This window comes from Orycteropus afer, unplaced genomic scaffold, assembly GCF_000298275.1.
Source record: "Orycteropus afer afer isolate SDZICR_OR568_19922 unplaced genomic scaffold, OryAfe1.0 scaffold00084, whole genome shotgun sequence".
NCBI lineage: Eukaryota > Metazoa > Chordata > Mammalia > Tubulidentata > Orycteropodidae > Orycteropus > Orycteropus afer.
In genome coordinates, this window is record NW_006921671.1 from 6,194,824 (window position 1) to 6,207,275 (window position 12,452).

Here is a 12,452-nt window from a genome sequence, read left to right on the forward strand (position 1 = left end):
AAAATAGTGAAGGTCTAGTTAGAATTAGTTAGAATTAGTCTTTTTACCCTGAAACAGGTTTTTTATGAAGAAAAGCAGTCTATACTTTTTTTTCTTACCTGTCTCAAGAAAGTCTGGCATGTGTTTTTGCAACTCTCACTTTGGCAATATACTGAACTCTGTGTTAATACGGCAGGTTATTCTTTAGCTCATTTATATTATTTTTCGGGTGAAAGTATGTATTTGTCTTTATACTCACATATTTCAAAGAACTGTGCTTGACTGTTAACCTAAAGTTCAAACCCACCAAGCAGCACCATGGGCCTGGCTATCTGCTTCCACAAAGATTACAGTCAGGCAACCCCTATGGAGCAGTTCTACTCTGAAACACATGGCATCGTCCCAAATCAGAATTATCTTGACAGCAGCAGGTTTGCTTTATGTCTTTTTATGATTGAGAATGACTATTAAACTATGTTGTATTGTGAAAGAATTCTGACTTAGAATCCTAGGCCAAAGTATTCCCTGGTAGTATCAAAACAAACCCAAACCCATTGCCATTCAGTCAGTTCCAACTCTTAGCAACCCTACAGGAGGGCAGAACTTCCCCACAGGGTTTCCAATGCTTATCTTTGGGTAAGTTACCTTTCAGAAGCAGACTGCCACGTCTTTCTCCTGTGTGGTGGCTGGTGGGTTTGAACTGCTGACTTTTTGGTTAGCAGCTGAGCACCTAACTCACTGTACCCCCAGGGCTGCTTTTCCCGGATGATGATTATGATAATGATGTTCAGCATTCCCTGATACTACTTCAGGTTATTTGTCTGGTTACTGCTATTACTAGCAAAGCTAAGTAAAGTATTTTCAATCCTCTTCTAAAACAACAACAAAACAGGAAGGGAGAAAGTGTTGGTGGCTAATACGTCTTGCCACTGAATGTCATTTCCTCAGATGAAGCCAGCATGATTGTTAGAATTTATTGTGCACTAAATTATGATTTTGATAAAACAGACCAAATGGACTTTATAAATTTAAAAAATCTTTTAAGAATGCTAAGCATTCTTTCTCTGTGGAACACAATAGAAAAATACTTTCTAAAACAGTGATTTTTAACTTTTTTTGTCCTCCTAAGAATGAGAAATGTGTGATCTGAAGAATTTCTGTGTAGAATCACAGACTGGGAATGTTAGCTTTGACATAAAGCAAATTAACTTCAGTAACAAATTCTCACTGACAGAAATTTTACAGAACAGCAATTATAAACAAAAGGTATCTAGATTTCTATGCTAGCTCCACTTTCTACCTTTCTGTTCTGAGTTTATAAAATATAGGAAAAGTGTGACTAATATATTTATATTTCCCTTTTATTTCTGAGGAAGGTAACTACAGGGAAGTATTTACTCCCTGTAAATAAATTTGGGTTTACTAAGTGATACGTGGGAACTGTGGTAGTGTAGTGCCTAAGGCACTTGACTGCTACCCAGAAGGCTGGTGGTTCAAACCCACCAGCCACTCCTCAGAAGGAAGGTTGGGCAATCTACTTCCGTAGTGATACTGCCTCGGCAGCCCAAGGAGGGGTTGCTATGAGTCGGATCTGACTCAACAGCACATAACAACAACAAGTGATATGTATTCAAAAGTTGTGTGAGCATCCATTCTGTGCTGGGGGCTGTATTAGACCATGGTGGCCCAGGGAGTCTTGATCCCTTCCTGTCCTTTAGTTCTAACACTGTTAGTGTCTACTCCAGTAATTAAATTATGGAGAGTATGTTAGTACCACCTCAGTTTCTTGAAGTTCTCTTCCAAGTGAACGCTTGTCAGGGTGTTGTGTTAGACTGCTCTATATAAATGCCTTTGTAAAGTTTCTAGCTTTGGATAACATGTAAGAACTGTAAGACTTCTAAAAGAAGGATAATTTGCCACTTTATACATTTCCACGAAGTCAACCTGACTTATTTATGCATGATCATTTATTCCATCTAATGTGTACCTAGGCTTAGATGGGGGGAGGAGGGGACACAACCACCATGTAAATTTATAATCCAATAAAACAACTTAATTTGCTATAAATTAGATTATCTTTGGCAGGGTTCCAAAAAGGTAACAAGGCATTCATTTGGTAACTAGGGGTTTAAATTTCTGTTACATCCTAAGAGAATTACAGTCTTTGGTTATAATGGGATATGACATATCTAAGGAGAATGAACTTGGGCATTGAAATTTAAAGTCAAACTTTATTTCTATACAGCTTAAGAATTATTTTCACTAATACAAAAAGGCTTTTATTATGAAAATACAAATGAAGTTAAATGTGGACTTTAGTCCATAGGTTTTTAAAGAATGAAAATTGGTAAGTTTTTATTAACTAAATTTAAGATTACCTTTTTCCTTATTTTGCTTTTCTAATATTTACCTTTAAATTGTTCAGATGAGGTCATGGAACAATATCAACACTATAAACAATTTTATTTTTGATGTGTCTCTAGCCATCGGTTGATGGCCATTTTCAGAGTCCTATTTGGTGTAAGCACCACTGACGGAAGAATAAGATTTGTCATGGGGCTTGTACGTTTCTTCTTCCCAATCCAGTTTTCCATTGCTTCCTTTTCATAGGAATAGCCATCTAAAAAGAGCCACATACACAAATCATGAGATGTAGGAAAGGGAAGTTAGGATTACTAAAATGAGTATAATAAACTTCACTGACAAAGCCTGTACTTTAAGTGGTACTCTTGTATTAAAAAAAAAAAAAAAAAAAACACTGCCATCAAGTCAATTCTGACTCATAGTGACGCTATAGGACAAGGTTAACACTGCCCCGTAGGGTTTCCAAGGCTGGAATCTTTATGGAAGGAGACTCCTTCATCTCTCTTGCAAAGCAACTCTTGAGTTTGAACTGCTGATCTTAAGGTTAGTAACCAAGCATTTAACCACTGTACCACTTTGTCTTGCATGAGTATTCCCAAAGCATCCCACAATACCTGAAATTCTGCCGTTTAAGATCATTAAGATTGGGTTGTGCCCTGTAAAGCTATATAGAAGAAGGGAAGAAAGGAAAAGAGCTGTGTAGAGTCATACTGACAATAACTTGTTCCAGTAATAGCTATCAGAGAGGAAAAAAGCCTTAGGAATCACTTAGCAAAACTTAGCTAACCAGGGATTACAGAATTTTGCCCAAGTTAGGACTTTATAGTAAAGGTCTTTATAATTTTGGGGGTAGGGGAAGGATCAAGATAATTTATATACATATATAAATAAAACACAAAACAGAACATGTACAACCATCACTGCTATGACCTGTATTTTTAATACCATGTCCTTGGACAATTCTTTGTCTAGTTTGGAATTTATGCTTAACCTTCATTCTATGTGTGTAGGAGCTCTGGTAGCATACTGCCTAAGGCACTTGACTGCTGACCAGAAGGCTGGCGGTTCAAACCCACCAGCCATGCCTCAGAAGGAAGATGAGGCAATCTGCTTCCGTAGTGATACTGCCTCAGAAACCCAAGGAGGGGTCACTATGAGTCAGGTCCGATTCCACGGCATATAACAACAACAGATCTTTTTTTTAAGCTGAACTTTGTTCCTAATTATATTACCATTAATGTATTTGCTTAAAATGAATGTAACTTTCATAATGACAATGCCAATATAATACTTAAAGTAAGACCACTCACTGAAAACATTATCTTTGTGGTGACTGCTGTCATCACCATTGATCCATTAGAGGTACTTGATTGAAATACAGAGTACGCAAATCATTTGCTTCCCTTTTTTATTCCCCCAAATTTTAGGGATTGGTTAATCTTTGTGGTTTAAAGTATTTACATGGTTTCAAAGTAAAAACTACGAACAGGATACTTTCAGAGGAATCTACTCTCTCTCTCTACAACCTACTTCCCATACGGTTAGCCATTTATTTAGTTTTTGTTTATCCTTCCACTTCTTTTTGAAAATAAAGCAAATACGTGCACCCACAACATATATATATATATATATATATACACACACACACACACACACACAGTCTTTCTTACATAAAAGGTAGCATACTATACGTACTGTGTGCTTTTTAATCCTTCCACTGTATGGAAGGAGATTCAGCCTGTTATTAATCTTTGGCTTTTACAAGTAATGCTGCAATGAAGAGTCTTGTGTACGTGTCACTTGTATTTTTGGGAGATTGCAGAATTTAGGATCGCTGCGTTTAAATGTACAGAATTTTGCTAGAAGCTGCCAAATTATGTTCCACTAGAATTCTACCACTTAACATTCTTACTAGCAACATTTTTGAGAGTGTGTTTCCCTACAGCTTTACCCCAGAGTACGCGTCACTCTTAGTTTTATGAGAAGTTGACATATCAGGTGATTTTATAATAAGGGGGAGAGAATATTTGTTTTTCTTTTTCACTGAGCTGATGATAACTGTTATTTTGTGCCAATTTTTCTATTAGGTTTTCCTCATAATTTTAGAAGAGAGAGATACTTCTGGTTTATAAAAATGGTTTATTGCAATGCAAACTTGTGTGTGTAGTCAAACTTACCAATTTTCTCTTTATTTCTTCTGGATTTTAAGGCATGGTTAGAAATGTTCTCCCCATCCCTAGGTTATAAAGGAATTTACTTACAGTGTGTTTTGAGACTTGTATGGTTTAATTTTCTATGTTTAAATCTTGGATTGATGTGGGATTAATCTTGATGCACATTGTGATCACATTGATCGAATTTTATCTTTTGTCACATGACTTTCCATTTGTCACAGCACCACTTATTTAAAATTATGCATTTTTCCCACTGATTGGAAATGCATTCGTTATTAACTAAATTTCCAAAGGCATGTTGATCAATTCTGGGCTTTTAACAATTGTTAAAACTGTTTCTATTAGTCTGTCTATGCATATACCACTTTTATTTTTAGAGGCATTGTAAGTTGGTTTCAAATGTGGCTAAGGCTAGTGACTCTCTTCACAGTTCTATATTTTTAGGGTTTTTCTTGTTGCTTGTTTAATGTTTCAAATGGAAATTAATCTCTACCTTTCTCTAGGAAAAAACCTAATAGTGTTTCATGTTAAATTGATAAACTGGAGAGAATGACACCTTGTGGCACTGAGTCTTCCTACCCATCAGTATGCTATGGTTTCCATTTGTTGGAGACTACAGGAATATATATATTTTTTTTACAGCTTTCTGCATATGTTGTTATTTGCCATCAAGTCAGACCCGACTCATAGCGACCCCTCCTTGGGTTTCCGAGGCAGTATGACTACGGAAGTAGATTGCCTGACCTTCCTTCTGAGCAGTGGCTGGTGGGTTTGAACCACCAACCTTCTGGTTAGCAGTCAAGTTTGGTAAATTGTCTAGGGTTTTGTTTTTGCTCTTACTGTAATTTAAGTCTTCTCTTTCATTTTGCCTTTCACACTCCTTTTTGTTTTTTGATTCCTCTTTGGTTTTATAACTTGCTAATTTACTATATTGTTTGTTTTTCTATTCTTTTGGGTTTTGTAGATATAAAGTTTTATCATCTTCAGATAGAAATGTTTTTTCTCTTTCCTTTCAAATTCTTATGCCTTTATTTTTTGTTGGTTAATATTCTAAATCAACTTAAAGTGGAGATGGTGAGTACCCTTATTGTTCCTAACTTTAGCAAGAATAGTTCTAAAGACTTCTGGGCCAACTTATGTGTGCGCCCCCCACCCCCAATCATTGAAGACAGTATCCATTGATTCCTATTTTGCTGAGTTTTTGGTGTGCTTTTTACAAATGAAAGTGGATGTTAGATTTTATCAAATAATGTCTTTGGCATTTATATGGACGATCCTATGTGCTGATTAGACCTTTCAGGCTACTGTCTCTCAGCTCCAAACCCATTTGTGATGCTGGGGATTTGGCATGCTGGGACTAGGGTGCTGCAGCCTCCATTTCTGTGTTGCCAGCTGGCTCTGTGAGCTTTGCCAGTAGATCCTGGAGAGGGAGACTGGAAAGCGGCTAAGAGCTCCTGCTGGCTCTGTCCCAGGCTATGGCCCTTCATCTTGGTTGGTTGGTTATTTGCTTAATGTTGCCATGCCCAGAATCATGCTTAGCTTCTCTGGGAAGAGGTACTAACACCAACTAGCTAACTCCTCATCCTCACTGGTCTGAGTCCTGGCTCTGAGAGACTCCTTGGAGGTTCTCAAAACCTCACTTCTTCCCTTTGCTCTTCTAGCCCTAGAGATGGTTTGCTGCTTTCTTCAGCTACTCCGTGTTACCTGTCACTGCCTTTAAGGTATAATGCACATAGCATAAGATCACCTTTTAAGTGTAGCATTCAGTGGTTCTTTGTATATTCAGAGTTGTACAACTTATTTCATAAAATTTTCAGCACTCCAAAAGTTAGCAGTCATTCTCATCAACACATCCCCTAAGTCCCTGGCAACCACTAATCTACATTCTGTCTCTGGAATTGTCTGTTCATACATTCCATATAAAAGGAATCAAGTAAATGGCGTTTTGTGTCTGGCTTTATTCATTCACAGAAGGTTCCACAGTTCATCCAAGTTGTAGCATGCTTATTTCATTCCTTTTTATGTCTTTTTTATTTATTGTGTGGATATACCATGTTCATCACTTGATGATTATCTCGATTGTTTCTGCTTTGTGGCTCTCATGAATGATGCTGCTGTGAACATTCTCCTTTTCTCTTGGGTAGGAGTGGGATTGCTGGACCATATAATTGTTGGCCATCAGGTTGATTCCAACTCTTCACACCCCATGTGTCAGATAGTAGAATTGTACTCTGTAGGGTTTTCACAGCTGTGAAGTAGTCACCAAGCTAGGCTTCCGCGGTACCTTTGGGTGGGTTCTCACTCTGTTTAACTGTTTCAGTAGCAGCTGCACCATTTTATGTTCTCAGCAAAGGGTCCTAATTTCTCTACATCCTCACCAACACTTACTTGCTTTTCTGATGTGCATTTCCCTAATGATTGATGAAGGAGCTCTGGGGGCATAGTGCCTAAGGCATCTGACTGCTAACCAGAAGGCTGGTGGTTCAAACCCACCAGCTACTCCTCAGAAGGAAGGTGGGGCAATCTACTTCTGTAGTGATACCACCTCAGAAACCCAAGGACGGGTCGCTATGAGTCGGGATTCAATTGACGGCAAAACACAACAATGATGATGGTATCTTTTCAAGTGTTTATTGGCTACTTACATAGCTCTGGTAGCGTAGTGCCTAAGGCACTTGACTGCTAACGAGAAGGCTGGCGGTTCAAACCCACCAGCCACTCTTCAGAAGGAAGATGGGGCAATCTACTTCCATAGTGATACTTTTCAGCAACCTAAGGAGGGGTGGCTATGAGTCGGGTTCAACTCGAGGGCACAAAACAACATAACTTCTCTGGAGAACCAAACCAACTTCCATCAAGTCAATTCAGACTAACAGCAACCCTGTAGGAATAGTGCAGAACTCCACCTAAAGTTCCTAAGGCTGTAAATCTTTACGGAAGTGGACTGCCTCATTTTTCTCCCCTGGAGGGTTCAAACCACCGACCTTTTGGTTAGTAGCAGGATGCTTTAATCACTGTGCCACAAGAACAAGAGCGCCTCCTTTGAAGAAAGGTTTATTCAGATCCTTAGCTCATTTTTGAATTGGGTTGTACTTTTTTTTTTGGGGGGGGGTTGTACTTTTATTGAGTTATAAGTGGTATTTTTATATATTCTGGATACTAGACCCTTACCAGATACATGCTGTGCAGATAATTTCTCCCAGCTGTGGATTGCCATTTCACTTTCTTGTCTTAAAATCCAACTTACTCATATCAAAAAAATTTCTTGTCAAATTCTAAATCTTGATGATTTATGCCTATGTTTTCTTCTAAAAGTTTTACCATTGTAGCTCTTACGTTTAGGTCTCTGACCAATTCTGAGTTAATTTTTATATATGGTATGAGGTGGTGGTTGTTAGGTGCCGTCAAGTTGGCTCTGACTCATAGTGACCCTGTGTACAACAGAACAAAACGCTGCCCAGTCCTGCGCCAGCCTCACAATCCTTGCTATACCTGAGTCAATACATCTCATTGAGGGCCTTTGCCCAGGGAATGATCCCTTCTGACAATATGACCAAAGTAGGTGAGATAAAGTCTGGCCATTCTTGCTTCCAAGGAGAAATGGTATGAGGTAGGGGCCCAAATTCATCATTTGCTGAGAAAACGATTCTTTATAGATTGTTTTGGCTATTCTAGGTCCTTGCATGGATTTAAGAAAAATTTCTGTTTAATAATAAAAAAAAAAGGGGGCAGGAATTTCACTGAATCTGGATTAATTGGGGGAGTATTGTTAAATCTTTCACTCCATGAGTGCCTTCTATTTGTTTAGTAATTCTTCAGTTTCTTTCAACAGTTTTTTTTTTTTTTTTTTTTTTTTGCCATTTTTAATGTATAAATTTTGCATTTGTTGGGTTCTTTTTGATGGTATTGTCATGTAATTTTGTTATTTACTGATTTTTGTATGTTGATTTTATATAGTACAAACTTGCTAACTCATGTATTTAGCTCCAAATTTTTGTGTGTGGCTTCTTTAGGATTTTCTGTATATGAGATGTCACCTGCAAACAGAGATAGTTTTCCTTCCTTCCTTTTCAGTCAGTTTTCAGTCAGATAATGGTTTTCCCACGAGCCACTCCGTGGAAGTAAGAATAGGTAATCTACTGTAAGGATTTACTGCCTTGGAAACCCAAAGAGGTTTGCTATGAGTCTAATTTGACAGCAGTGAGTTAATTTGTTTGTTTTTTTAATTGCTCTGGCTAGAACCACCTGCACAGTGTTGAATAGATATTGTGAGACCAGGTGTACTTGTTTTGTCTACTTTTCCCAAGTGGGATATTCAAAGAAATTCTAACTCATAGTGACCTTATAGGACAGGTAGAACTGCCACATCTTTCTCCTGTACTGTGGGTTTGAGTTACCAACCTTTTGATTAGCACTGTGCCACTAGGGCTCCTTAACTATGATGTAAGCTGTGGGGTTCTTATTGATGCTCTTCAGAAATTTCCCTTCTATTCCTAGTTTATGGAAGTTTTTATTAAGGGCTTTCCTAATACTGAACAAATCTTCCATTCCTGGAATTAAATCCCCTTGAACATGACATTTTAATGTAATATTGAATTAGATTTATGAGTGAATCTCTAACATTTCAATACTCTACCAAATGCATACGGATTATCCATAGCTAGCCATGTGAGAATCTTTTAAACTGAATTATGATTTATAAAAATGCGTAAAGCAAATGACAAACTATTACCAAACATACTAGTAATAATATGTATAAGTTATTTCCCTATGTGAGATGTTTTTTCAAATTTCTCACTGCTTAGGAAAGTGTTTTTAATCTACTGACATTACCTTTATACTAATGTCTTTTAAAAGAAGGAACATGGATAATTACATCGTATCTATTGGTTTCAAACTGTTCTACCATGTTCATCCCAAAGCAATAAGATTGTGAGAGCTACAATTAGAGACCACTTCTATCACACAAAGCACTGAAACAGTATTGTGCATAACTAACAACAACAAAAAATCACAGCTAATGATTTTTAATAGTTTTCTTGGTTTCTTTTAAAAATTCATGTATGTAGTTTACAGCAACTATGTATGAGATAAAATGTGACTAGGAAAAAAGCAATGATTTTAAATACACATTATGTTCAGTATTAACAAGTAGTTTTGCTTCTTGTTTTCACTACTATTGGACCAAAGGATTTTACAACTTTCAACAGAGTAAAGAAAAAACACTTCTAAACTTAGTTTAACCTGTACCATCTGATTCATTGTAAACCAAGGTAGTAATACATTGGCAAGTCAAATTTTATCAGATACTTCTAGGAAGTAAAAAATAATAATTTATAGATTATTTAAAAAGGTAAATTAGATAAGAAGCTTCTGGTAAAACACCAAGGTAAAACCCTATCACTATATAAGAATTATTTGGTAGCATAGTGCCTAAGGGACTTGACTGCTAACCAGAAGGCTGGTGGTTCAAACCCACCAGCCACTCCTAGGAAGGAAGGTTGGGCAATCTACTTCCCTAGTGAAATCGCTAACCCAAGGAGGGGTCGCTATGAGTCGGGTCTGACTCCAGGGCAAATAACAACAACAACAGACTTCTATTAATGGTATAAAGCAGATTAAGTAATTTCAAATATTTCTTGCTACAGAATACCTAGAAAAGAAGCATCCTTTTAAATGCTCAGCTGACTTGTAGGTTGGGGTTTGAAGGGCTTCACCCTCAGGGAAAACTTTAAATAAATGAGCCCACTCTCCTGGGCTCTAAATTTGTAAAACAGGTTGTCCAAGAGAAAAGCACAGTGCCCACACACTGTCCTGGGACCTCAAAGTAGACGCAATATACCACACTACGTTGCACAGGTAAAATACAATAAAGAGTAGGATACCAAGAAACTGAGAAAATGTAACAGATATAAACTAAGTATTCATAAAATAGGAATGAATCTAAGAAAAAAAACTGCATGAGTATTAAGAGTTATTAGAACACTACAGGGCACTTGTATGTTAAGATACAAATATTACTATTATCTGTGCTTCAGAGATGAGAATGACAGAACCAGCAGTCTGGTTTCAGAATTTAACCTGCATGCTAAATAGGATTTACAAAAACAACTTAAAAAAAATTTCAATGGACAGGTAAAATAGCATTTAGATTCAGAATAGGCAACTGATAAAGTTACGTAAAAAGGTTTAAAAATTAAGAACAGTTGAAAAATCTTCCTGAACTCTTGAAAGGCATGAATTCTGTTCAAAATGTGTACTGAACAAAAGAAAATCCATACCAAAGAAAGATAAACTGTGAAACAGAAGAATTAAACAGATACTATTACTTGAGCTACAACAACAGAAGCCAAAACAGTACATTCTCCATATATAATCCCTAAAGAAAATACGAAGAAGGGTTAGAAAAAAAGAGTGGTCAGATCACATTTATTAGGATTTGAAGATTTTGATGAGCACTTGTCACTGATTTTTTTTTCCTAAAATTTAAATGTTCACACTAGAGATGAAATGCTTGAATAGTGCAAAGTTGTAATTTCTACTCAGGTTTTTAGGTTTCTGCAGCTCTAGTTTTATAACTTAAGATGATTCCAAAGTTTATTAGCAGTCTAAATGGGTAGAAATGACCAAGCCAATTTTTAGAGATGAACGTAATTAAACTATTTAATTTATATTTAAAAATTTGCATTAACATAGGGCAGTGTCTGTTGCTATATAAAATACTGCCCTTTGGTTCAGCAATTACAGTTGTAACAAGTTACCCAGCAAGAATATTTAAACAAGGGAAGCTGTCTATATGACTGAGGATGTTTTCTACACAATGATTTGTAGAAATTGGAAAAACTGGAGAGAAATTTCCACTACGAGGGTAATTGTTAATTTATGGCACATTCAGACATGAAAAAACTAGTTGAGAATGACAGTTCTGAAAATACAAGCCATGCTATCTGATACATTGTTCAGTAAATAAAAATAGGAGCTCTGGTAGCATAGTGCCTAAGGCACTTGACTGCTAACCAGAGGCTGGCGGTTCAAACCCACCAGCCACTCCTTGGAAGGAAGGTTGGGCAATCCTACTTCTGAAGTGACACTGCCTTGGAAACCCAAGGAGGGGTCGCTATGAGTAGGGGCTGACTCGTTGGCACATAACAACAACATATCCAGATAGATGTTTTCTGTATCTCTGTTGTGCCTTGACTGTTTTCATTAAACACATGCTGCTTTTATAATTTAAATAAATGCTAAAACACAGAAGCAAGTCTCAGAAAAATACTTGACAGACTTCTAAACAAAGGATGAATGGAAATAAACTTCTCTCAACATTTAGCACCAAAGATGATAGAGCCATGTTAATTATAGGGTTCAATGGGTAAAGGATAGTGCCCTGCAGTACCTTATCTAGCCTATCTATTGTTTATGTTCAAGTAGATGACATATATTAATCTCACATCAATATAACCTTGGGTTTCCCTGCAGATACAAATGTGGATACTGCTTTCAAAGATTAGAGAGGTTCTTCAATCAAAAAAGGGGTGGTAATAGGACACAGCCCAAAGAATATTTTGATCCATTAAACTTCCACCAAAGAAAGACAGTTAAGTCCATAGTAGAGACTATTTCTTCTTACAAGGAATAAACACATACCAGTGCCCCCCACCCTCCCAAATGATTCACCCTGGGAGAGAACCAGTGGGAAGCTGACTCTGCCCTGGTCTGGAGGAATGGGCTAGCACAAAAGTTTTAAATCCTGGACATAGACCAAAAATACCATCCTAGTCATCTCATTAAAATGACACTCTCCAACCTACATCTGTTCTTCTAAGATGAAAATATATGGGATCTTACATAGTTTTATCTTGACAATGGTGGAATGTTTAATTATAAATGTGAAATCACATCTATCGACAGAATCCTCACACTAAATGAGTTTTTCTT

At 37.1% G+C, this 12,452-nt stretch overlaps 1 protein-coding gene across 1 annotated transcript in view; it reads right to left on the reverse strand.

Annotated features, from left to right (window-relative positions):
* Nucleotides 1-2,441: 2,441 nt before the first annotated feature.
* The window catches only part of WDSUB1 (WD repeat, sterile alpha motif and U-box domain containing 1), a 75,752-nt gene continuing 65,741 nt past the window's right edge, over nucleotides 2,442-12,452 (reverse strand). Inside the window, exon 10 of the mRNA XM_007941824.1 lies at nucleotides 2,442-2,599. Within this exon, the coding sequence (XP_007940015.1) occupies nucleotides 2,442-2,599 (158 nt within the window). The remainder of the gene's footprint in view (nucleotides 2,600-12,452) is intronic.